Source organism: Bombyx mandarina, chromosome 09 (assembly GCF_030267445.1).
Source record: "Bombyx mandarina strain Sakado chromosome 09, ASM3026744v2".
NCBI lineage: Eukaryota > Metazoa > Arthropoda > Insecta > Lepidoptera > Bombycidae > Bombyx > Bombyx mandarina.
The window spans coordinates 4,907,874-4,935,143 of record NC_143216.1 but is presented as its reverse complement, the minus strand read 5'-3'; the positions used below and the strand labels follow the sequence as shown (position 1 = coordinate 4,935,143).

At 38.1% G+C, this 27,270-nt stretch overlaps 2 protein-coding genes across 2 annotated transcripts in view; both read left to right on the top strand.

Moving 5' to 3' along the window:
* Positions 1-27,270, top strand: part of LOC114240824 (uncharacterized) — a 327,083-nt gene that overhangs the window by 56,339 nt on the left and 243,474 nt on the right. The gene's annotated exons all lie outside the window — the stretch shown is intronic.
* Positions 24,482-27,270, top strand: part of LOC114240756 (uncharacterized) — a 259,933-nt gene continuing 257,144 nt past the window's right edge. The window contains exon 1 of the mRNA XM_028171406.2: positions 24,482-26,280. Within this exon, the coding sequence (XP_028027207.1) occupies positions 26,184-26,280 (97 nt within the window). The 5' untranslated portion in view covers positions 24,482-26,183. The remainder of the gene's footprint in view (positions 26,281-27,270) is intronic.

Below are 27,270 nucleotides of genomic sequence, written 5' to 3'. Positions count from 1 at the left end.
TTTTTTGTGATTGAGGCCACGAATTCGCGGGTTCATTTATCAATTACTGTGTTTAGTTGGCGCACGTTTTCGTCTGCTGCCCTACCTTTTATTAAGTGTCATATCTACTCTAAAGAATCCGTCACAATTGTGGGGTGGTAGCCTCAATACCTCGAAACCGAGTGAATTGTATAATTGGTATATTAAATAGGACTTGGTTGGTTTGTTTTTTAAAGCTCTGGCTTCGTGTAGCATGGCTCAAATTGAAGGGGTTGAAAAAAAATTTTTTTGTTGCTTTCTATACTAATATTTTTTGAGTTTTGACAGATCGTGGTCATAGACGCGCACATTCTTATTTAAAACGCACTGTACATAGAACCGTTCACATGTCGTGTGTACTGCAAAAAATCGTATACCGCTCAGGCGCTTAAACGAATACTCAACGGACTTGTCAAGCAGAGAATGAACTTTAACGTTGCAGTGGCGCATAGTATAGCTCTGTCTCGTTCACATGTTCGTTTTACGTCATGAAAATCGCCTTATCGTTGCCGCCGCTGACTACTCCCCGAATCCTGATCACGTAGAAGCCAGTCACCATCGACGTCCTAGACACGTCCTTACAGATTCATCAGATCCAATAACTCTTGCATTAGACACCTTTAGCTCTAAAACTAGGAGTAGGAACCCCGGTAACCGTACTGGTCGAACTCGGCAAAGAGTTCGACATGCAACCTAACCCAAACATCAGCCCGCATAGTTTCTCGCCGAATCTTCTCAGCGACTCGCGATTCCGATCCGGTAGTAGATTCATTCGCGAAACAGCTACTCTTGAGTCGTTAGGTCTCCTTTGGAGGCGCTCGGGTAGCTGTTAGCAAATCCTCCTGGCGGAGCCTTTGCTCGCCCACCAGCTTAGACGAATGAAAATGTACCGTATGAACACCCGGGTGTTAAATAACGAATACAAAGAAAACCTGCAGAAAAATTCCGTGTGCACCCAACTGTAGGTTATCTATTCGCCACCCTGCCCATTTCTATCACGAAGCAGTGGTGCGTTTCGGTTTGAAGGGTGGAGCAGCCGTTGCCTATAAAACCTGAGACTTAGAAGTTCTGTCTCAAGATGGGTGGTGGCATTTACGTTGTTGCTGTCTATGGGTTCCGGTAAACACATAATACTAGTGGGGCCGTTAGCCCGTCTGCCCGACTAAGCAATAAATACTTGTTTTTTGTATACTGTAAATGACATAGTCTGTCTCATCTCATTCGATAGGTGATTCTATAGACAATAGCTTTCGATTAACTTTGAGATGCGGTGGCCAAGTGAGATATATTCGTCATAAATTAATTCATCATTAAATCATCATCATTAAATTTTATTACTGTTTGGCTATCAACTGTGGTCTTATTTTATGTGCTTATTTTAGCAGGTTCATTTCATTTCACAAATGTATATATATTTACATTTCTGTATCACTCTGTGATGTGATAAGAAAACTTTCCCTATAATATTCTTACATCAACACGTTTCTAATCAATATTACTTATCTAATTTATAACGAGTTACTCAATGTATTTGTTAAGGATTTCCTCCATTGCGCTGGGGTAGGCCCTTTTAATAGATACGTTATTGCTAAACTTTTACTAAGCAATGATGTTTTCATCTGTCATCAATCTAATATTTCATGACAGTAACGAAGCTTGCTTGCCAGCAAGTGGTTCTAAGTAAAACATTTGTTGAGCATTTCTATTAAATATTACTTGCAAGATATATCTTATTTTTCTTCTAGTCCATATCGTATATTATGTGGGATCAAAAGGGTTCCACTATCCGGATCCACTATCAGTGCTTTTAAGCATTCCAAGCTCCGGTCACCCTTCTCGTTGAGCTCGTCAAATACGACGATGGATTCGGCGGATGGGTTTGGATTTATAGCTGAACTAATTTTTTTTCACAATAAAGACATTGAAAGTATGGCCCAAATAATCGCAAATATATTGGTGGCATTTTCACTCATGAATATACATATCGCTAGGGAAACTCTTTCCGATCCGGTGGTAGATTCTGCGAAGCACTGCTCTTGCTAGGGTCAGTGTTAGCAACTCTCCGGTTGAGCCCCGCGAGCTCACCTACTAACGTTAGGGCGAAGCTGAAAATAGCCTCTCAAGCCTATCAGCATAGGTAGGAAAAAAAAAAAAAAAAAAGTAGATAAAGGACAAATAATAAAGCCTAAGGTCTACATAATATACCTATAACTGTAAAACGATAAATATAGTAAATCAGAGCTTCGTTTTTATTCTACAGTATATGAGAAATTTTCAGATAATATAGCGGTACCTTTGGAAAATTAAGCTGGTTATGTACAACTACATTAGGAACCGTCAATCTATTGAGCATACTCAATTTGATGGGAGAACTTTGTCGTCTTTTTTTTTAGTGTCCTTGTAGGCAGACGAGCATACGGCCCACCTGATGGTGAGTCGTTACCGTCGCCCATGGACTTCAGCAATGCCAGGGACAGAGTCTAGCCGCTGCCTACCGTCTGTCGTCTGTCTGATACTGAACATTAGGCAATCAGTTTAACTGAATGAAATAAAAATCTTCCGTTGAAAGACAACTAAAAAGTGTGTGAGACCATATATGGTACTTTTGAGAATCGAATTTTATTTGTTTTAAGATTAATAGCTTCGATTTACAGCGTGACAAAGTAACATTATTTACAGACGTCCGTTTCGCAACAAGCTCGTTTTAAAATGGAGACGTTGGATCTTAAATTATCAATCGTGTTTTTTAAATTTTCGAATATCTAAAGGCTCATTTATATGATACCAATTTATTATCAACAAGAAATCTAACGCGATATGTTTGACGGAATAATTGACGATAGATAATTTTGCGCAAAGGCTTACACCCGAATGTCTTGATAGGCAATAATTCCAAGTATCCTTTGCTGACAAAGGGAAATTACGAACCTAAGTACGTAGTCAATACATACTAACATAATCATTTAGATGATACCAATTTATTATTAACAAGAAATCTAACGCGATATGTTTGACGGAATAATTGACGATAGATAATTTTGCGCAAAGGCTTACATCCGAATATGATGGGCAATAATTCCAAGTATCCTTTGCTGACAAAGGGAAATTACGAACCTAAGTACGTAGTCAATACATACTAACATAATCATTTAGATGATACCAATTTATTATTAACAAGAAATCTAACGCGATATGTTTGACGGAATAATTGACGATTGATAATCTTACGCAAAGGCTTACCTTACCCGAATATCTTGATAGGCAATAATTCCAAGTATCCTTTGCTGACAAAGGGAAATTATGAACCTAAGTACGTAGTCAATACATACTAACATAAATACCGAATCTTACCTTGAAAAATAAAATGGAAGATTTAACTGAATTGGAAGAACAAACGCTTCGAACAAAAGAACTTGATGCTGCGGGTGGCGCATGAAGCAGGATGGTAGTGGCGCGCGGGCTTACAATTGACATTCCTTCCTTCCTCTTCCTGCTTCTATCATTGAATAAGTTATCAAAATTAGGTACGTTGGTATTTAACTCTGGAAAAACTGTATTTTTCTATAAACATATCCGGCGTTTTATCCCTAACTGAAAACTATTCAGACTATTGCTTACCATGATTACTTGCTTATACGACACCAAAATTAATTAGGCTTATCAAGTTTAGTAAAAATAAGTAGAATTCTCACATTAAATTCGGAATAGGGTTTCTACTAAATGTCTTAATGAGCACGTCAATATTCGTGGCCAAACTATAAAACGTTATAACATTCGCATAAAATTAATAACGAACCGGTCACCGTCCTCGCCGAATCCGTCGGTTGCGACTAAGGGCTCGATGAGTAAATTAACCCACAGCCCACTGAGTTTCTTGCCGGATCTTTTCAGTGGGTCGCGTTTCCGATCCGGTGGTAGATTCAGCGAAGCACTGCTCTTGCTAGGGCCAGTGTTAGCAACACTCCCGGTTTGAGCCTCCCTACACCTCAAGGAGAAGCTGAAATAGCCTCTCAAGGTTTACAGCATAGGTAGGAAGAAAAAAAAACAGAATACCATAATAGCCGAGCTTTCTCAATAGTTCGGAGTAGGCCCTGAGATTAGAGAGAAGGTGATAAGTAATTTGTATTTTACAACGAGGTCCTTGATTTATACCATATTTTCAAATATAGCACATATGGAATGTTAGACGAAAAAAAAAGCATAGACTAGTAAAAATATATGCTAATTTTGATAAACTCACTGAAGCTATATAGCTACCAGATTCACAGACAACATATCTGTAAGGCCCACCTTCGTTTGTCAATCGCGTTATTAATTATCTGTGTACAACAAATTAAGACTATCAGACTAGGTAGAAAAAAACGAACTAATGGGGTATTCACACAATCTTGCTAACTAGACTGTAACAGACTGAGTATTCGCTCCGAGGTGATCAAGTCTTGACCTAGCCTGGATCGATAATTAAAATATATATTGCGCGTACAATCACTAGGCTTACGTATTTGTCGGTATTTTGTACGTTGAATTTAATGTTGATTGTAATTATTCTAGTTCGTGATTTGAGTTTGAAAGATTTTAATCTTTTATTATTTGTTTAGAAGCTTATGATATTCGGCGAGTTGACTTCAAGGACATAGGTTTTGTTGACAAGCTGTAACTTGCCATACGTAACTCTTTTAAAATTTCCTTTAAAGGTTATCTCAGATATTCCAGTATACACTGGAAATGGGATTTCATTCAAACATTACGCTCACTCTTAGACAGACAACTTAGAGCTCACTTTAGCTCTCGAAATGCAGTAGAGATGAGCCTAAAAATTTCAAATAAAAGAATCGAAGTCATCTTTTTTTATTGCCCTTGTCAGCAGATGAAGATCGCTCATGGACGACAACAAGCACAGCCAAGCCGCTGTTTTCATTAAGGCGCTGCAACTCCGACGGATTTGGAATTATAATTAACGAGATCATCCCAAAAACATTGAAACACAAAAAATAATATACATTCAAAACCAATACTGTTCGAAAATACAGAATGACTATCTCATGGGCCTCATACGCCGCTATCTTTCTACAACGAAATTGTGAAATTACTATAGGCTGCATCTGGAGGTTTTAGTGGGCATAGTGAAGTATGTTAACTTAAGTATGGGTACTCACACTCAGCGGCACCGTAACATTCTCTTGGTACTCAAATCTCAACATAGCTCCTTAACATCATCATTTCATCATTTTCTTGCCCTTCTGCCAGTCACCTGGGGTCGGCGCAATATGTTTTCTCTTTCCATACTCCTCTATCATATACCATTTCTTCGCTCACTCCCCTCTTACACATATCGCTTTTCACGCAATCCATCCATTTCTGCTTAGGTCTACCTCTTCCTCTTCCTCCTAACATAGCTCCTTAACATTCTAGACAATTTCGATTAAAAATATCAAACAGATAACACGTTTAATTTTTTGTCTGTCAGCTAGCTCACGAAAGATTTATTGACCGAATAGTCATTAAAAGAAATAAAAATGAAAGCGTTTCGTTTGCGAAGTGAAAGCTTCCACTGAATATTCTGTTACATTTCGGAATTTATTGTAATGCACGGGTCATTGTCGTAATAATGTAATTCAAGTATTTCATGCGTTAATTTATAATTTATTGCTGTTTTTTTAATTTGAGGGTTTTAAAAAAGGAAAAAACCTCCCTTGTGGGATCACTTTGTTATAATCTTCGTTTGTTTTTATACATTATCTCTGGGGAACAGATTAAGGTATCACCTTGAAATAAGTATCAAACGCAAAGGTCTGCTGCCGAAGAATTTATTAAAGTGAAGCAAAGCAAAAAATGTGTCCATATTTTGCCACTAGTCAATACCCATGGGACACTTGTTATTAGCATGAAATTTAGCACGAGTCAATGTCTTATGGAACCAGTAAAGGGGAGGTCTGAAAACGGTATATATAAACACGTAACATACAAAAAAACATTTTTGTGCTTTACAAACCTAAGTTTGCAGGTAAAGCATCGAACATCACGTAGTAATATTAATGAAGGTAAAAAAATTGGTCCGCTAAGTTAAATTTGTTCTTCTGCATGCAAACCGAGAATGCTCCAATACTCTGATGATGTCAGTATTGACATTAAAATATTTTATAAAAAAATCGTGATTTAAAAACATGTAGTTTCTGTATTATTAACTATTTTGCAGTTTTTCCAATTACATTTATGTGTTGTTATTTATGTTCGACAATTTATGTATTATAATCTTCTTTGTGTCGCGTGAGTTTGTATTTATTTTTATGTGTGTGTCTGTCTCAGAAAAATACGGTATAACGTAACGATTCCATTCTCTTTGAAATAGAATTTATTCAAAATGTTAAAATTAAAAAATATATGAATATTTAATTCTTCGATAACAATTAAGCCATTAGAATTTTTAATTCCATTTCATGAGTTTGGTTAATGTCCTAAATGAGGATTAAAATTAGATTTTTAACCAACGAAAACACCAGTAGCCTTGCTGTTTTGATCCCTGACTACACTGTGGATAATGAAATTTTGAAAATGAGACCGTGAAGTTTTGAAAAAAACAAACAATATAAGTGTAAATCGCGGGAACATAGAGAGCGTTGGACATGCATGGGTGGTGAACTTTTTTTATTGCTTAGATGGGTGGACGAACTCACAGCTCACCTGGTGTTAAGTGGTTACTGGAGCCAATAGACATCTACAACGTAAATGCGCCACCCACCTTGAGATATAAGTTCTAAGGTCTCAAGTATAGTTACAACGGCTGCCCCGCCCTTCAAACCGAAACGCATTATTGCTTCTCGGCAGAAATAGACATGGTGGTGGTATCTACCCCTGCGGGCTCACGAGAGGTCCTACCACCAGTAATTACGCAAATTATAATTTTGCGGGTTTGATTTTTATTACACGATGTTATTCCTTCACTGTCGAAGTCAACCGTGAACATTTGTTGAGTACGTTCATTAGAAAAATTGGTACTCGCCTGGGATTCGAACACCGGTGCATCGCTCAGCACGAATGCACCGGACGTCTTATCCTTTAGGCCACGACGACATTATTATTTCTACGAACTCTTTCATTTTTATGTAAACTCATAAATGTGTTTGGTCATTAGCCATTTCATATTTGTAGGACTATGTAGATGCTATAGCATAGCAGCATAGCTTCTTTTCCAAAGAATTTGTGTAGTTAAAGAGAATTCCGACTATTTCATTTTGAGCATTCCACCTCTTACTGGATATAGGAATTAGATTATCATAGTTCATAGGTACACCTCGGACATCTATATCTATACTAATATTATAAAGAGGAAAGATTTGTTTGTTTGTTTGTTTCGAATAGGCTCCGAAACTACTGGACCGATTTGAAAAATTATTTTTCCATTAGAAGCCGACATTGTCCCTGATGAACATAGGCTACTTTTTTTAAATTTTAAAATTTTTTTTTTTTTTGTTTCATGTGTATTTTAATGTTTCCGAAGCGAAGCGTGGGCGGGTCGCTAGTAATTAATAATAATGTTAATGCAATTTAAGCATTTATTTGGCCGTCGCTAAATACTTTGAGCTAGACACAGTTGGGTAATAATCGTGTTGCCTCTGATAATCGCCAAGCTTAAGATTGGCTCTGAGCTCATCCGCTCTGCTCTGTAAAGTTCCCCGTATTATGTAAATATTTAAAACTTTAAGTACTAATTAAGAAGAATGTAACAGTAAATTTGATATCAGCAATACTTGTTAATTTGATACGCAAAGTAATAAAGTTCAAGGGATTTAAATTCGACGCTTCCTGGTTGAGTTAAATTTTGCGAATTAAGCTGTCTTTTACCACCAATGCCGGTTGGTACGTTAAGTGTATACTTTATGACAATACAAAACATGAGTTTTTATCAATGTTACTATGTCAAGGATTTTCTTTGTGAGTTCATTATGCGTTAAAGGGCTTTGTTTTTTTTTTTTTATTGCTTAGATGGGTGGACGAGCCCACAGCCCACCTGGTGTTAAGTGGTTACTGGAGCCCATAGACATACACAACGTAAATGCGCCACCCACCTTGAGATATAAGTTCTACGGTCTCACGTATAGTTACAACGGCTGCCCCACCCTTCAAACCGAAACGCATTACTGCTTCACGGCAGAAATAGGCAGGGTGGTGGTACCTACCCGCGCGGACTCACAAGAGGTCCTACCACCAGTAAAAAACTCTTAGTACGTTTTTCTAATTTGGTTTTTCAAGGCACGGGAGGTCGTGTTACATTGGGCATTCGATGGATACCGGAGATCGTGTATTCCACAACGTGAAGGCTACTTTAAGACATGAAGTCAACGTTTCAAAGATATGACGGTTGACGCGTATTTCGCATCGGAACGCATGATTCCTTCGCGGCAGAACTAGTTAGAACAGTGGTTCACCCAATAGCGGTCACAATCCAGCACCCTCTATTGTTACACGATCCTATTCTTTTAACGTGGTACACGTGTATTAAGTTTTTTTTTTCCCCTACCTATGCTGATAGCCTTGAGAGGCTATTTCAGCTTCACCCTAACGTTTGTAGGTGAGCTCACGGGGCTCAACCGGAGTTGCTAACACTGACCCTGGCAAGGGTCAAGGCAAGCAAGGTCAGTGCTTCGCAGAATCTACCACCGGATCGGAAATGCGACCCACTGAAAATATCCGGCGAGAAACTCAGTGGGCTTAATAAGTACGCATTTCCAACAAACAAATTGCTAATTACATCCATGATTTAAACAACGGCTTTCAACGCTTAATACAGTCAAGTACACAGTGCCTCTTATATTTACTTTAGACTTACTCTTAAGTTTTTTTTAATTCTCAGAACTCGTATGACGTCTTGTTTAAAAACAAAAAGAGGAACATGATTATTATTTATTTACAACAAGGTCAGTTGATTTGCAAAGAAAACGGACTGATTAACGTAGATCTAGTTCGAAATATTAATTTGTTTAATAACATGTTTTGGTCCAAACTAACGGAACTAGTTTAATCAAATTATTAATAATAAATTTACAGGTGGGTTTTTTTGTTCCAAACTGCATGATCGTTTTTATAGAGCGTATAGCAGAAGTTGATTTACAGCACTGAATTTATTTAAGAGAAAAATATATATTTTTCCATTTAGTTATTAATCGACGTAGATGTCAAAAATTCTAAATAGTAATTACGAGTCAGTTTCCGGTAGACATCCCTGAAAACCGGAAATGAACGGTTAATTTCCGCAGTCGTATAGTTATTGAATTATACAATACATTCATAATTTAATAACTTTACGACAATAGTTATTGACATTATTATTTTATTTGTTATTTAAAAATCGCAAGATAAACATAGTTGCTTACAATTATTTTTATTATTGTAATCATTGTAAAAAAAAGTCGTACCACAATTGAAATTTCTTTTGATCGTAATGTTTGTGTGAAATATGCAACTTTCATAGTATCATTTTAGTTTATTATACATTTGTTTGTACAATTTTAGTTTATTATATTAAACGTTTGTATTGAGAAGATCCGGCGAGACACTCAGTGGACTGTGTCTGTGGGTTAATTTACTCGCCGAGCCCTTCGTCGCAAGCGACGGTTTCGACGAGAACGATGACCGGTGCTTGCGGTACCAAAAAGCACTGTTAGTGGATCGGGAGGATCCGAGATGACGTGATTTGGGCGACGTTGACTGTTTACCTTGAGAGGGTTCTCGGGTCGCGCCGCTTTATCGAAATGGCGCATTGATGCCGACTGTAGATACTTATTGATCGACTCTAGGTCCAATGTGTAGCATAGAAACCTCTGTACTTTGGCAAAAATAATGTATATTTCTATTACGTACTTATTTCTATTACTAGTGTTTGAATTTTAGCATAGCGTTCAGGCTAATTAATTAAGATATCAGTCAATTCTAATCGTGCTTTAAGGCGGCTATTAAATTTGTTTTATTTAGGTTATACATTTTAAAGTTGGACGCAGCCGTTAAATTTATTTAATTATAAAGCAAATTGAGCTCTAAATAAACAATGATTGTTTTATAAACACTTCTTAAAATGTAAAAAATAATATATAAAAATATTGTTAATAATGTGTATAAAAATTTAATATAAGTCTCGTAAGAAGGAATCACATTTTTTTTATTTTTCAGAACAAATCTCTCCGAAACATATAGTCGCTAATTGATTTTAGAATTGCGTTAATTAAAAAAAACAATTACAAGGCGATAGTCATTACAAAGCAACGTGCGATGCAGCGGTGAAAGTGGGTTGATATGCATTTCTGCGGTTTAGTCTTTAGTTGCACGGCACCTCAATGTCTCTTACATTATAGTTCTTTTACCTACGACATTGCCGCTTAGTGTACAGAATGTTTTTTTTTTCTTTTCTTAATAAGATATTTCAGAATTTATTTCCAGCCATACATAAATTAAATTTTACAAATAGCCAGTTTTGTAAGACGGCAAATTCATAGGCAAAGACCAATTATACACATAGTTGCAGACAAGGTCAATTCTTGCAAATTGATCTGTGTGATAAATATGAATATCTTACGTTTAAGTGATATAAAAAAAACACTCATTATTGATTTTAGAGTAATCTTGATGTTTTGGCGTTTGGGTAAATAGATATGATTTAAATTTAATGACACGAAAAAAAAAAGTTTGTTAAGTATTCGTCGTAAAAAATACATATTGGAATTTGAATTTCGATATGAACATACATAATACTATAAACAGTTATTCAACCACAATGGTATATTCATTACATCTGTGCACCGTTTAGAATTCAATTCAGTTCATTCATTTTTCATTCAAGTCTATAATTACGAAATAGCGACTCGACTAAGAAAGAGAGCACTCATATTGTTAATAATATCAAATGATATTTTTGTATATAGTTATATTCAGGGTTCATAGGAATCCGAATAATATAATTTATCTAAATAATAAACAGACAAAGCTAGTTTTGGTTTTCAGAGCTTTTCTTAGCTCAAAAACGATGTCCCTGGTCATTTGCTTACACAAATATTTTTTATAATATCCAGATTAGATCAAAGTATTTTCGATATTATTGATACTGTTATGTACTGTTATGTTATACACACTCTACAAAACTGATATATTGAAAAGCCAACAAATAATACAGCCTTTTGTTTCCTAAATAAGCCTTTTCACTGGCGGTGGGACATAATTGTAAGCCCGCACGATTAGGTGCCTGCTTCTGTTTGTTTCCTGTTTCATGCGATCATGGATTCCAGCTTAAAGGGTGAGACATCCGTTCTTGTATACAACTCAAATATGACTTTTACCTAATTGGTCATGTCATGTAATATACATGGTCTCCGGTAAACACACTGTACCCAACCGGTAACCATGGTAACCAAATAACAAATTATCTTCTCTCCGTAAATCCCGAGATTGCGGGCGATCCTTAAGGATTATCGGAAATCCAAACTGCCATCTTCTGTATGGAAGCAACGAAAGCAGCTAACTGATTTTCCTGTATAGTCGCATGCTGAAAGAATACTCATAAGCTTTTTAGATTCTCCTAGATACATACTATTCTTTTCTGCTTATAATTCAACATAAGAAGAATGTATTTTCCGATGACGCAAATTTATGTATAAGTAAAAAGCAAATATCTGAATTATTTTATTATTTATGTACACACTCTCTTAGGAAACGCTTTCTATTTGTCTACAACGTTTGTTTGACAAAGTGTTTTCGTACAAGTCTAGAGAAATTTTTGTTAGAAATTTTTGTTCGACAAATAACGTTCTAAGCTTCTCGACTGGAACTCAAAATATTTCGTATATAAATTAAGTCTTAGGCTATAGAAATTAAAGTCGAAATTAGGTTTGTGCGATTTAAATGTTTTATGACGTAGACTGGTGTCTCGATTGTCGAGCATTTGATTTATTGAGATGACGTCGAGGCGTCTCTTAATCTTATTTATTCGCAATTCGACTTTGTGGCAAGTAATAGTTTTTGCCAGTAAAACAGGTTTAGTCGTGAAGTTAGCCCGGTCTTAACTGTTCTTAGTTATTGCCTCAATTAAGACATAGCTAATTAATTTAGGTACAATAGTTTATTTCAAAGACGCATACGAACGGACGAGTTTACGAAAAGTCACTTGAATTCTGCCGCACAATTTGCCGCAAAAAAGGAAAAAATCATGTACTTTTGTTACGATTAAATCTAAAACCCCTGAAAATAGTCGTGGCCTAAAAGATAACACGCCCGCTGTGTTCGTGTCAAGCGATGCAATTGTACCTTTGTTCGAATCCCGCAGACAGGAACCAATTTTTCTAAGAAATACGTACTTAGAAAATGCTTATGATTTACTTCTACGGTGAAGGAATAACATTGTGTAAAAAAATATGTTATCCGAAAAATTATAATTTGGTGGTGGATGTGAGTCAGCACGGGTAGATACCACCACCCTACTTATTTCTGCCGTCAAACAAACGGAGACCATAGAACCCATGTTTCAAGGTAGGCGGCGACACTTACGTTGTAAATGTCCATGGGGTCGAGTAACCCCTTAACACCGGGTGATCCCTGAGCTCGACCACCCATATAAGCAATAAAAAGACATGCCCTTTTATACGTACTATTATTTGCTGAGTGATTGAGATGCGATCATAATAGTAGTTACACTTTTAGTATTTATTCCAATTAATTAATTTCACTTTTGTTCTGTCATCGAGCATTGAAAATAAACTAACTCGAGCTCGCGGCTCCCTTGATGTTAAATAGTTACCGGACTCCATAGACATCAACCACGTAAATGCTGCCACTCCCCTTGAGATAAGTATGTGTTCTAAGTCTCAGTTTTATAATACATCGGCTGTCTCACCCTTCAAACGGAAAAGCTTTACCGATTCAACGCAGAAATGGACCGGGTGACAGTACTGCCTGTGCTCACAAGACGCTCTACAACCAGTAAAAAAGTAGAGCCCATATAAATAACCACGCAATATAATATGAGATTTAAGTCACATTTGTAGTTTAAAGATTGTAGCTTAAAGAAAGTGATTGTAGTTTAAAGGTGATACTTACCAGTACAGGCTCAGGAGTCGATATGCAATAAGTTAAAAGTTGATTAGTACACAAAGTGCTCTGTCAATTTGGAGTACCCCAAGAAATACACAGAGACCAAGAAAGGAATTTCGAGTCCCAAATATTTCAAGAGACTTGCAGAGTCCTGAGTATTCACAAAACTAGAACCACGTTTTATCACCCGCAATCTGATGGTGGAACGTTAAAACGATATTAGAAATATCTAGAACATTACTGCTGCGAACCAGTCGATGGAGTGTACAGCATTTTGGTTTGACGAGGGGGTAATTGATATAATATAACATAACGAAACTTCTATTAACTTATATACCTACAGAAAGAACGTAAATGTCTGATATCAATGTAATGTTGGGTAAACTTTAAATTTTATAAGCCTGCATCAGAACACCCCTGCTTAATTAGCCAAGAAGGTTATGCTCGGGTAGTAATGAATACCCTAGGGACCGCTAAGCGATTTCCCCCTCCCCAACCCCCCTGCCCAAGCCCCTACCACACGCCCCTATGAGTTGACTTTCATTTTTCCTTATATTCTAATACAATAAATATATATCCACTAAGTTTACTGGTTTTTTTTCTACACGACAAACGCAAAAGGTTTCTTGGTTATTTTATTTCGAGTTTTACAAAACAACCGTTTTTATTATCACCTTTTTATTTATACCAATGTAATAACAGGTTTTTGAGTATTTTTGTCGATCTGAGTGCTGCTTTTATAAAACGTGGTGACGTGACGATTGTTTGTTATTTGTAATAATAATCTTTTACTAATGATATTTATAATGGTGGATACATGGTGAGAGAGCGCTTTGGCTTACCTATCTAAGAATTCGATTAACAGAGATATTTTAAGACGTTGAAAGAATCAGATCAGATCAGAAGTAATGCGTTAGTGCAAAAGTTCAATAGCATCCCTAAATATATGAGCAATAAACCTACCCGAACCTGTAGACTGAATAGTAAACAGTCGCCGTCGCCCAAAACGCGTAATTATGGATCCTCCAGACCCATTAACGGTACTTTTAGGTACCACAAGCACCGGTCACCGTCCTCGTCGAACCCATCTCTTGAGACGATGGGCTCGACGAGTGAATTAACCCACAGACACAGCCCACTGAGTTTCTCGCCGGATCTTCTCAGTGGGTCGCGTTTCCGATCCGGTGATAGATTCTGCGAAGCACTGCTCTTGCTAGGGTCAGTGTTAGCATCCGGTTTGAGCCCCGTGAGCTCACCTGCTAGCTAAGGTTACGCTGAAATAGCCTCTCAAAGCTATCTTAGGTAGGAAAAAAAACAAAGAGTAATAAATATTTTTAACATACAAATATGTTTGTGTCATAGTAGGCATTTTGCTTCTTGGTTATTTCATATCATATATTGAATGGATGTTAAAATACTGAAAAGTAAAAAAGATACACCACATTTACAGAAAATTCCAGGAATTCCCCAAAGGCTCCGAATTAATATTATGGATATGATGAGCACCGGAAATGTATGAGACGGGTAGGTACCACCACCCCCCCGCCTATTTCCGCCGTGAAGCAGTAATGCGTTTCGGTTCGAAGGGTGGGGTAGCCGTTGTAACTATATTGAGACCTTAGAACTTATATCTCGAGGTGGGTGGCGCATTTACGTTGTAGATGTCTATGGGCTCCAGTTACCACTTAACACCAGGTGGGCTGTGAGCTCGTCCATCTATCTAAGCAATAAAAAAAAAAAAACGTACACAAAACATTCAAATTGTATATTTCCATTTATACAATATAAAACACATCATACATAAATCGGCTCATTATCGAATAACTAAAGCGGCTGCCGATAAAGGATTCAAAGAAAAATCTCGCCGACAGGAGCGGCAGTACTTTGAAAGCTTGGGATTATAAATTATTTACGTGATAGATGCGCTATGATTCGGAAGTCAATTCCTGGCGGTAGGTAGCGTTCTAAGTCTCATGTCTTTCGCTCTGAAGAGCACGACAGCAGTATATTGAGACTTTTAAGGTCTCAAGTTTACCAGCTGCATCCCGTTTGTAGTTTCTCCAGTAGACCTTTAACGCCCTTTTTTTTACTGGAGCCCATAGACGTCTACGACGTAAATACCACCACCTGCCTCGAGATATAAGTTCTAAGGTCTCAGTATAGTTACAACGGCTGCTCCACCATTCAAACCGAAACGCATTACTGCTTCACGGCAGAAATAAGCAGAGCGGTGGTACCTTCCTGTGCCACCTTAAAAGAGTTCCTACTACCAGTAAAGAGTAAAAAAAAAGTAGAATAAACGCCATCAATAATGACGACTCTGTGTGTGAATCTATGGCGCATTGATTTGCTGACAGATTGGCGCAAAACAAAAAACGGTGGCCGGTCATCAGACAGACACATAAAACGTGCCTTTGCAGACGTAAATGTCTGCGAGATTGCCTTCGATGAACTGACGACATTACGTATTCAAGCAGAGCTTAATGTTACGGAGTACTGTGTAAGTTTAGGAATTCGTCGATTTCTATGCATTAAATACTCCATTATAGAATTTTAACAGTAGCGTTATTTGACGGCAAGCAACTTTACACACACACAGTTTCTTTTTCCTATTATTGTGTTTATAATTCATATACTCCAAATACCATATACTCGACTCAGTATTCAAACCTAGTCCAAAATATAGTTTCATATGTCATCATTTGTTTAAAATGTATTTTATAAGAAATTATTCAATGAAAAAATATTTAGAGGCTTTGAAATCATCGAAGGTATTTTTTCGTGTATTCTCTTAATAATTATCTGACAACTAAAGTGTTTTAAAATGTGTTGTTAATTGATTATGAGCTATTTTAGGAAATTACTTTTATTTATATTCCATCTTCATTAATAATAGAGGTATGAAACGTAAAAAAAATGTTTCTTAAAATTATTAAACTGCATTATTTGTTTGATTTATTTCTCTTTGGAAATGTAGTATATAATATATAGAATACAATTTTTTTAATACATTTTAAAATTTGAATCTTATTGTATTAGTGACGTATCGTGAGACCGTACGCGTAGGTATATTATTATACACTATTCTGCCTATTTCTGCCGAAGCATACTGAGGTGTCAAATGTGTCGGATAACTGTAATACAATACTTTACGTTAGATGTGATTTCTAATGGCGCATAGCGGAATTTAAGTACGTGGTATATTGGCTGTGAGTTCAGAAAATCGCTGAACACCAAAGAGCTGGCGAGATCGTTGCATCGAAGCATTTCATAGAAAAAAGATGTGTGGTGTCGTGGGACACCGGATAGGAACAAAGTTCTTTATATAAAAATATTCATTTTAAGTTCTATTCGAGGTATAAAGAAAATAATTATTCGGGTATACATTTTTATTATGATTTTTTTATTAATATAAATAAAATAAAAACTACTTAACAAAGTTATCAATTTTATTATTATATTCACAATGATTTATAAAAAATATATAATAAAAATATATGTGATAACTTTGTAATAACGTACAAAAAAGAATACGTTATAACAAAGTTAAGTCGTACACTGTGTGCATTACTAATAAAAATCTTACGTTACGGACGTTTGTTCCCGGTTAGGGTACCCCTCCGCATCGTCCCATAAGGAACTTCGTTCCAAAAAAAAAACCGAACGTCAAAATGACATTTGAAATACTTTACTTATATGACATTACAGATCCAATAGTAGCTGGAGAACTTTCGAAACATTCTCCTTTAATTTGTCGAAGACGCATTAAAGGAACCGCTTCTAGTCACCTTGTAGGGTTATCGACCGACTTCGGGCACAAGCGATTTAATTGAAGCGCCATAAAGGGAGGCCGCACCTGAACGAGTGCGTTGCCTCAGGAACGTAATTTAACAGCACAACCATTAATCCCAGAGTCGGTTCGCGGATAAATTGCTAATGAGATAAGTTACGAGGCACGCTAGAGCTTCTGTTATTAAGGGTCATGAATAGGTAGGTGCATACCAGTTTTACCATACCATTTCCATGACAGGATCTCGTCCATCTGCCGGGAACGTGTTATGAGCTTCTTCGGAGACATCATGCGGTCTCCCAGACATGAATTAGAGAAGCTCATAATTATGGGTCGCATAGACGGCAAGCGCGCCCTGGGCAGAACACCAACCAGAAGGTCAGATCTAGTAAGAGAAGCACTTGGTGGTAGCCTGTACCATACAGTCCATGCCACCCATGATCGAGCACAGTGGAAGAACGTCACATATGATCGCAATCCTCAGTTCCTCAGGGAACGATATAGAAGAAGATAACAGTTTTATTTCCTCAATATATCTATAGATGAAGATCAAGAAAATAACGAATCGTCTAATCTTATGAGGTAGTCCAGTCGATAAATATTACAATGCGAATGTTTCCATCCACAGTACCCAGCGACAAATATTGCACATCGACCTTTGGAAAGAGATAATCGGCTGATTTCGTAAAGCGTATCACTGTCGCACGAAATACTAACATTCTGGTTCATTTCCGTACCTAATCGTTGGTGGTAGTCTAAGCGGTTATTCGAAATACCTGGTTGGTAAGCTCACGAGCTTCAATTTTGCTAACATCTGGCCCAGTCAAGAGAATTGCTTCGCTGAATCTACCAGCGGATCGGAATCAGAGCCCACTGAGAAAATCCGATGCGAAAGTCAGAGGGTTGTATCTATGGGCCAGGTTTCATGTTGCACTCGTCGACGAGTTTGACGAGAGCGGTGACCGGTGCTTGGACTGCAAAAAGCACCGAGAGTGAATGGGGAGGAACTGATAGAACATGTTTAAGTGGACGGCGGATTTGTATTGGTACGTCTTTGGGTCGGGCTGGTATCTATTAGTATTTTGTCTTCTAGTTTAAAGGGTAGAACGGCAATGCCGGTATGCTCGTCGGTATTTCGTGAATGCTGTGACAATGTGGTTTTGGTGTGAAATGAGGTTTAAAAAGAGTGTTAAACGGTAGACAGTGCCTTTAGCATTACCAGTGTCCACGAGTGACGATAATTACACACCACAAACAGGGCTGTTTGTTTGTTTCCCATAGGAATAAATAAAAAAAGCTCGGCCGTCCGCGATGTCCCATTCTCACGGAATAAAATAATCGATTTTAGCATTCATGTTATTTTCATTGTTTTAAACAATCGTATTGATGAGACTGACGTTCACGAATTGTGTTGCACATTCCCACGATGCGCTCTAAGGTTTTTTCGGATGACTCCGCAACTCGGATTGTCGTTCCCACAGATTGCTGATGCAAGTTACATAAAAAATACTGCGGATCGAGTCGCACCAAGTATCCCAGAATGCGAAGCTACTTGTGACTTGTACAATTGCTTGCTTTATTTAGTTTATATGTATGTGAAAATTAGCGCGTTAAGGGATAATTCGATTAAATGGTATTTACATCAATGTACATTAATTTAATTTGTCGGTTAGCGTGGTATGGACATGTGATGCGTAGAGAGAAGATGCATGTGACTAGGAGATGTATGGAAATGGTAGTGCAAGGTAGAGGGGGAAAAAGTCAACCGAAGAAGATATGGGTGGAGTGTGTGAATGACGATATGATAGGAGTGAGTGTTGAGACGGCTGATAGAAGAGAATGGAAGAGAAAAAATAGCTGTGCCGACCCCACCTAGTGAGATAAGGTGAAGAAGAAATAAATTATTTTTTCCTCCGAGGCTTTGAAAATGTCCTCGCAGTTTTCAGAGACATAAACTGCTTTTTACTATCCCTAAGGTTTATATCAATCGTAAGATCATTTATTCTATAGAAATCTATCAGACCTTTGATAAGCGATACGGTACAGTCGGTCTACAGTGAAAGCTTAACAGAATTTTACTTACGCATACTAGATACGTTAATGGATTTTAATCACATAGGTTTTCCAACATTTACGTCGCCTTGCTGTATGTATTATGTACGTCTAAAGTTTATAACTAAGCTTAAGCTACTTAAAGTGTTAATCGTTTGAATGAAACATAGTCGTCTTATTATTAGTAATTTTTAAGCTATTGCATAGCTTTTATCGCGGGCCTTGAGCGCGGCTTACTGTAATCATGAAATTCCGTAACGAAAAAAACCTTACACTCCTCACTCCGCCTACCATGTAGCTCGCGTTCAACACATTCACACGTTGCGCTTGTGTAGTGTTTATGAATAAGCGCGAGGCGTGACGTCACACTGTATGCGCATCATGAAAAGTCTGTCCATCTCTCTCTCGCGCGGTCTAGCTTATGAGTGTGAAGGGGACAGTTAATATTTTGCTTTTATTAATGTTTAATATAGCGTGGTCTTGTTTTATTATTGTTTTAATATTAAATTATCATTGTCTAATTATAATTGCATAAGTTGATAAAAAATGCTATGCAATAGCTTTACCGCGGCAGTTCCCGAGTGCCACACGTTTGTTTTTATTAGTTTGTTATGATGTATCTGTCTATGGAATGGAACATTTTACCAGTAATGTAACGTTCATCAAATCTAAGACTGCGATTATCTTGAAATTTGCACACGTAAATAGCACAATACAATTCTAAATTATAGGATAAAAATTAATGATTGGTTTGAATTTTAACTTGGGTTTTCTATTAGAACGTGTATTTATTTAAATTTACCGATCTATATTTTTATGTAGATACTTATTGAGTTGTAGTTGTTTCACGAATTCGCATTAACTTGGTCGCGTTTGTTTGTTTAATGGAAATGTATTAAATGTTGAAGGTCTTCGGTGGAGTGTTCTGACTATATTAAGCTATGAAGCTCGGACCCGGCTCTCAGTTGCATACTGTATTGTTATTTTTAAATTATTGCTATCCGGGGCTTTTATTATCTTCTCTCTTAGATCTTTCAGGCATCCATTAAATTGGAGAAAAATACCGCCAAATTTGGAACTGAAATTTTTAACCGAAATATAATATAAAAACCTTAGAAACAATTCATTATTCTAATGACAGTTGCACAGCTGAAAGATTTTTTCTAACAAGTAATAGACAGTAAGCAATTCGCCAGAGGTGACGATTCCACATATAATATTACTAAAGAAATGAGATAATTTTCTTGGTTAATTGACCCAGCTGAGTCAATTCAGAATATTCATCTTTGGTGGTCCAACGCGGCTGTTGTAATATTAGTCTTTTGGAGAACAAGTAGGTTAATTATAGGAAGTAGGAAGTACTATGAAATTGGCTGTGTGAGATCGATCTAGCACAACCCTATCTCTTCCCGTGGACGTCGTAATATCAGGATTCTCCCGGAGAATGGACTGCGGCATTCTCTGAGTATTACATAAGCGTATGTCGATAGATATTATTATCCTGTCGTTTGTGCCGTGATAGCTATTTAAAGCTATTTTAATGATAAATCACCTGACATCTCATGGAAGGTGGCGGCATTAACGTTGTGAACTCTATTCACCCTGGCATCCCTTTGAAAATAGTGAGTTCCTTTATTCGCGCTCGCAATAAATACTTAAATAAAATTAAATAAATAAAAAAATCTCATTAGATATGATTATGTATGAACACAGAATGAAAACCGAAATTTTCGCTAAAGCTTTGCTAATCATGATAATGAATTGCTTAAGAAGTAGGAGAAACTATCAGATCATCTGCCCATTTAGAGAAATGATGATGAAATTTATATTGGGTAAATAATTATGTAATTTTAATTAGAGAATTCCAAGAAAGTGTACCTTAACTACACCAAAGAACTCTTACTGTACGTTTTGTTTTGTTGCCATAAATGTTTCTTAGAGTTTAATTCACTTATTAATATAATGCAATATACATATGTATATAATTAGAGAATATTGAAGAATTAAAATACTAATGTAATTGAATTTTGTTACCCTTCTTTCTAGTTGCTAAATTGAATCGCGCAATTTGTATAAATTTATATAAAAAATATCAAAAAGAAAAACGACTTGAATAAAATAAAAAGAGAAAATCATCGATATAGTTGAAGTCAATGAAGTAAGTAATCTTAAAGACAGCTATGAAACCACCGGTCACGTCCTGATAACATTTAAATAGGACCATATAATAAGCACCATCTTTCTAATAAAGGATCATCTAAATCGGTTCACCTAGAAAACCAATTCTGATGTAACAACAGAAATAAAGAATACAATAGAGAGCGTCCTTCTTTTTGAAATCGGCTAATACAATAAATAAACATGAAAGGTAACACAAACTTAAATATTATATTGCAATTATATTATATTACTAGCGACCCGCCCTCGCTTCGCTTCGGAAACATTAAAACACACTTGAAACAAAAAAAAAATAAAAAAAAAAAATAAAAAAAAAAGTAGCCTATGTTCATCAGGGACAATGTCGGCTTCTAATGGAAAAAGAATTTTTCAAATCGGTCCAATAGTTTCGGAGCCTATTCGAAACAAACAAACAAACAAATCTTTCCTCTTTATAATATTAGTATAGATATAGATAATATATTGCAATTATTTTCTCATCGAAAATAACATATAAAATTATTGTGACTGTTCAAGATTTTCACAGCGTGAAAAGGAATGCATATACCTAGGTACTGATTTTTTGTATTATCTGTGCATTTTTCTTTGGCATTTTAACGGCCGTCTGGTGTAGTGGTAAGTGACATGGTCACTACACAAGGGGTTGCGGGTTCGAATCCCGCCAAGGGAAGATATTTGTATGATAAATATAAAGTCTTTTCCAGGGTTATGGATGTATATTAAATATATGTATGTGTATAATAAAAATCTTACATTTATTTCCGTTATCTGGTACCTGTAACACAAGTTCTTTACGAACTTATCACGGGACCAGTTAACGTGGCGTGATTGTTAGTAAATATTTATTTATTTATTTGGCGCCTTTTTTATAAATATTCAAATATTTTGTCTAATTATTATTGTCGGACTAAAAATATATTATAACATTACTTCCACAGACCGACTTATTATTTGTCCCGAGCGTGAGTAGTGACCGCTGATTATTTTGAGACATTTGTTGCAATAGAGTCGCACAGTAAATCTTACAGTGACTTTGTTACTCCGGAACGTGCTCAACAAGTTATTTGCTGAGAGCATTGGCCCTTTCACCAACTGATAAGGTTTCAAACACTGAAAGTACGTTTCGGAATAAATTGTTATTTTCATTTTAAACTATGGCATGTTTCCACACTGTTTCTTTTGCCTCAAATTCGTAATTCAGAGAAAATAATTAGATTGTTAATAATTATAATTAGATAATAATTAAATTTCAAAGTAATTACTTTAATTCTATTACAAATAGCAAAGAAACGATTTGGTGATAACAATATAATCAAGATCCAAGTTCAGGTTCATTGGTGGTATTATAAGCTTGCGTGGGCTGGTACTACCAACCTGCTTATTTGTCGCAAAGCAGTCATGTAATCTAATGACATAAGAGTCCCACTCTACAGAGTACTGTTACGCGGGTAAAAGGAACGCCATCTATCGTCGAATTGTAGAAACGAATAACAAAAGACCTAGTAAAATCGAGAGCGCTCGAAAAGTGCAACGCCATCTATTAACAAATAGCTGAAACACATATTGTAACAACTGGCCTTATCGGGAATGTTCTCGATAAATCTAGGAATGTCGTATCGACTATAAAAGTGCAGAGAGTTCCAGAGAGTTGTTTCAAGGTAGTAAGTAATCGGATCTACTCGAAGCGAAACAGCGAACGGATCACCTGAAGCGAAGCCGAAGATGTGAATTACGAATGGTAAAGTGCTCTGTAAGTGCTCTAAGTGTTAAATAGTTTTAATTTCTACTTTGGTGGAAGTTTTATTTGTCCCGAACCCCAGCGCGTAACAGTACAATAGAGAGTGTTACATCATATATATATATTTTTTTTCAGGTAGAGGGCCGAACCTCCTACGAGGTCCCCGCGCAAAAGGGGCGCGCGGGGTATGTGAGACTCAACGATCTGCATGGTGTTGTGAGCAGACCGCGGGCCCAAGGATTTTAGGACCCACCCACTAAACGACTCCCCTGCACTCTTACACCCGACGTCCGATCCCCTCCGAGGTCAGAACCCGGATGAGGTAGGGGGGCTACCGCGGTCAACACTACAACCAGACGGCGCGGCTCACCCCAAGGACGCCCAGCCGACGGAGCCTTCGAGGCGAATCGAAGGCTCTGAAACGTCGGCCGTCTCGGTACGGCAGCCCGTCGGGCCGCCCAGACGGTGCCGCTGGTGTCCCGGAATACCCTGCTGGACCAGAACCAGCCTGCCGGGTCGGGACGCGATACACCGTCGACCGGTCGCTCTATTCACTCCACGGCAGCGCGCTAGAGTACTGGTAGCGCGCCGCGCGGCCTCACCCCCTCAGGTCGCCCCTTGACCTTTACCGGGGGGAGGCCACTACCTACAGGGGCCGGGACGTACGGGCGTATTCCCGCCTCCGGCCCCCGGCTCGACGGCGACGGATCGGTGCGGAAAGGGAAGAGCTCTCCCTCTCTCGCTCCGCCGCCTCCTTCTGCGAGATGGTGGACTCGCAGAAGTCGAGCATCGCCTTCCAGGACGCGTCGCTGCCGAGCATCGTAGCCACGACGCGTGGCAGCGAGAGGTCCTCTCCAATGGTTACATCATATCTCAATAAACCTTTTTTTTGACCTACCTATGCTGATAGTCTTGAGAGGCTATTTTAGGTTCTCCTTGACGTGTAGGTGAGCTCACGGGGTTCAAACCGGGAGTGTTGCTAACACTGGCCCTAACAAGACCAGTGCTTCGCAGAATCTACCACCGGATCGGAAACGCAACCCACTGAGAAGATCCGGCGAGAAACGCAGTGGGCTGTGTCTATGGGTTAATTCACTCGTCGAGCCCTTCGTCGCAAGCGATGAGTTCGACGAGGACGGGGACCGGTGCTTGTGGTACCTAAAAGCACCGTTAATGGATCGGGAGGATCCGTAATGACGTGTTTAGGGCGACGTCGAATGTTTACCATTCGGTTTACAGGATCGGGTACGAATATAGAGGCGTTTACGTCGTGATGTTTATGGGCTCCGTGGCCGCTTAGCACGAGGTAGGCCGTGAACTCGTTTACCCGTGCATCTGGTACTAATGTTATAATTCACATCGAGTGACGTAAGAAATTTGATTGCAATATACTCGTTGAGACAATAAAAAATAATTCACTTATCAATAGTCTATTCTTAGAAGAAAAATGTCCTATTCTGTAAATACTCAGCTGAATAAAGGATGCATTTTAATACAATGAGAACAGTAGGTAGTGTAGGTACTGATTGTTTGATCCGCTCTTGTTCGAGTCAAGGATTTTCCAACAATTTATCGTGTAATTCGTTTGATGTCTAGGATCTTCAACGCACGACGTTTGTTTACAATTGCTTATACTTAATTTATTATTCAAGGGCTCAGTGCAAATACTGCTCCAAAAGTGCGTTACGAAGAATCATCGTATTTTATAGATAAAATCGAGGGATGCAAGGCGGAAATTGGCTTAAGCGACATTTTTGCAACTTTACAGGAGCGCCATTTAAATTAAAATTTTAATTAATATCATTCAACTTCTTCCCTTATTTGAATGGAGTAAATGGAATGGAAGTTCAATTAAAAATATAGAACTGTTGATGCTAATACCAAATAAAACGCATCTTTAATTACAAAGATAATTGTAATTAAAGATTGATGTAATTAAATATGTCGATGATGAAAGGACAACCGATAACTGTTGGGGTAAACGCGTCTTGAGTGGAGACCGCGAACTGGAGAACGCAGTGCAGGACGCCCTCAGGCTCGGTGGAGTGATGATCTGTGCAGGGTGGCTGGCAGGAACTGGATGAGAGAAGCCGAAGATCGTGCTCAGTGGCGAACAATTGGAAAGACCTAAGTCCAACAGTGGACTGCTATAGGCTATAGGCTGATGATGATGATGATGATTAAGCGAAATGTCGCTTAAACCAAATAGCCTTTCGCCCTTCGATATGATTGCTAGGGCAGGGCATGATTAAGGGTAAAGGACCACGCTGCAGTTCACCGTTACGATGGACTGACCAAATAAAGGCAGCTCTAAGCGACGGTGCCTCAAGCGGTACAATGCACGTTCGGACGACTCAATGCAAACAATCTGCCAGACGACAGTACGCCTAATTATACTGCTACCAAGAGGTATTGAGTATGTATAATGTTAATTCATAGTGTCACTCGAAAGTCTGTCTGCAGCAACAGAACGTTCACGGCGAGCAGGTGTCTCGACCTTGGCTACCACTACGGATATTCTGCATGTTTGTTTTAAAACTTTTTCCGCAAATCTCTTGTACTAGTTACATTTCGGTCTTAGACGTCAAAATCATGCGTACAAACATTTATTAAGGCCGCTCTCGATCTATGTCGATAAGCGTTATGACTAATTGAAGTGTTCCAACTAGTTAACATTGAGTTTTATAGTTGTAGACATAATAAAATAAAGTTTATCGCGTGGATCGCATTATTTTAACTATTCAAGTTTGTGATTTCTTTATGACGTCTTGAAATACTTGTTTGCTGTTGTTATTGTGTCAGGATGATAAAAGAATCGGACGTTGAACGCCGCATTATCCTCGACGGGGCATAGGTGGCGCGATATGATAGCTAGGGCTCCTACGTCTGCGGTCGAGGTCGGGAGCTAGGGAGAGGTGGCAAGCGCTCGCCATGCCACATTCAGTTTACAATCGCGCGGCACAAGTGTTGCGCGCACGCAACTGTACAACGCCGCAGAACCCGCGCAGTTATCGAATCGACCGTCTTATCGATTACGCCTTCCGTTTCAAAACGACGCGCGGAATACGAACATGGATGGAACGTCTCGCGCTAAGTGAACATCCGCAGGATTGGAAAGTTTGTTAACTGTACCGCGTGATGTGGTAAACAATAGGAGACGTACCGGCGCCGTTCCCTCTGGATTCGATCGATGTGTGCTCGTCCTTTATCTGTGTTCGCGGAGATAACGTGATGTGACAGCGGGACGAGTTGTGGTGTCAGTGGAATAGTTTTGTGAAAGTGTGCACTGAGCGTGAGTGAGCAGACGGCCGCCGCCGCCGCCAGTGCTCTGTGACAATGTTGAATTGCACGGATCTGGAATGCATCCTACATCATCACCATTACTATGCGCACCTGCATCACATACATCACCTGCAAAATGCTCAGGACACAGGTATGTTGAAATGCGTAATATGCGCGATGTATTCGGACGTCAAGATTTTTTCTTTCCAAACATTTAAATGGAACGAAACAATAGTTGTTACGATCAGTTCGTTTGTTTTGAAGCGGACGATGAGTGTTTTTAGAAAACAAACTAATCCAAAACAGCGGAACGATTGGGCCGCCTTTCATTTATTCTGTCTCTTATTGATACTGGACTGAATGGCGAAACGATTAATAATTGTAGCTCCGAACATTCAAGTCGTGAGGTGCTCTTGAACTTTTTGAACAAGAGAACAGAATTTAGCACATCAATTAGTGGCATTAATAGCTTAAGAACCAAGGTTCTATGCAACGGCTAGCCAGGTGCTTGCGGATATCACGCAACGAGCCGCTTATTGCGAGCCGTTTTCACTCTGTTAACTTACTTGGACGAACGACTTCAAAACCTGCCCGGCGACGCGAAATGGACGAAATATTTGTACAAACAAACGCACGTTTTCTCTTTTAACTCGCCGATTACGAGTCTAGTTGAGCGTGTATCATTGTTACACCTTGGAAATCAAAACTGAATACCGTTTTTCTGTATTCATATGTAAAACTAGCTTTTGCCCGCGACTCCGTCCGCGTGGAATAGTTACATTGGCATAACGCTAAATTTTACCCCCCACTTCATTTACGTAGAAAGTGAAAATATTTTGAATGACTCTTTATTGGTGCTCCACTTGTATAGGTCTCATGATGTTATATAATCTATAGTCTTCCTCAATAAATGGCTATCTAACACTGAAATAATTTTTTAAATCGAACCAGTGTTTCCTGAGATTAGCGCGTTCAAACAAACAAACTCTTCAGCTTTATAATATTAATAATAATATAAATATAGATGAAACTTATATAATTCGAAGGGTGTTGCCCCGTCAGGTACACAATGTTACATATGTGTATGTTGCCGTTAAAGCAAAAAGAACCTAAATTCAACTAAGCATTCATGCACATATAC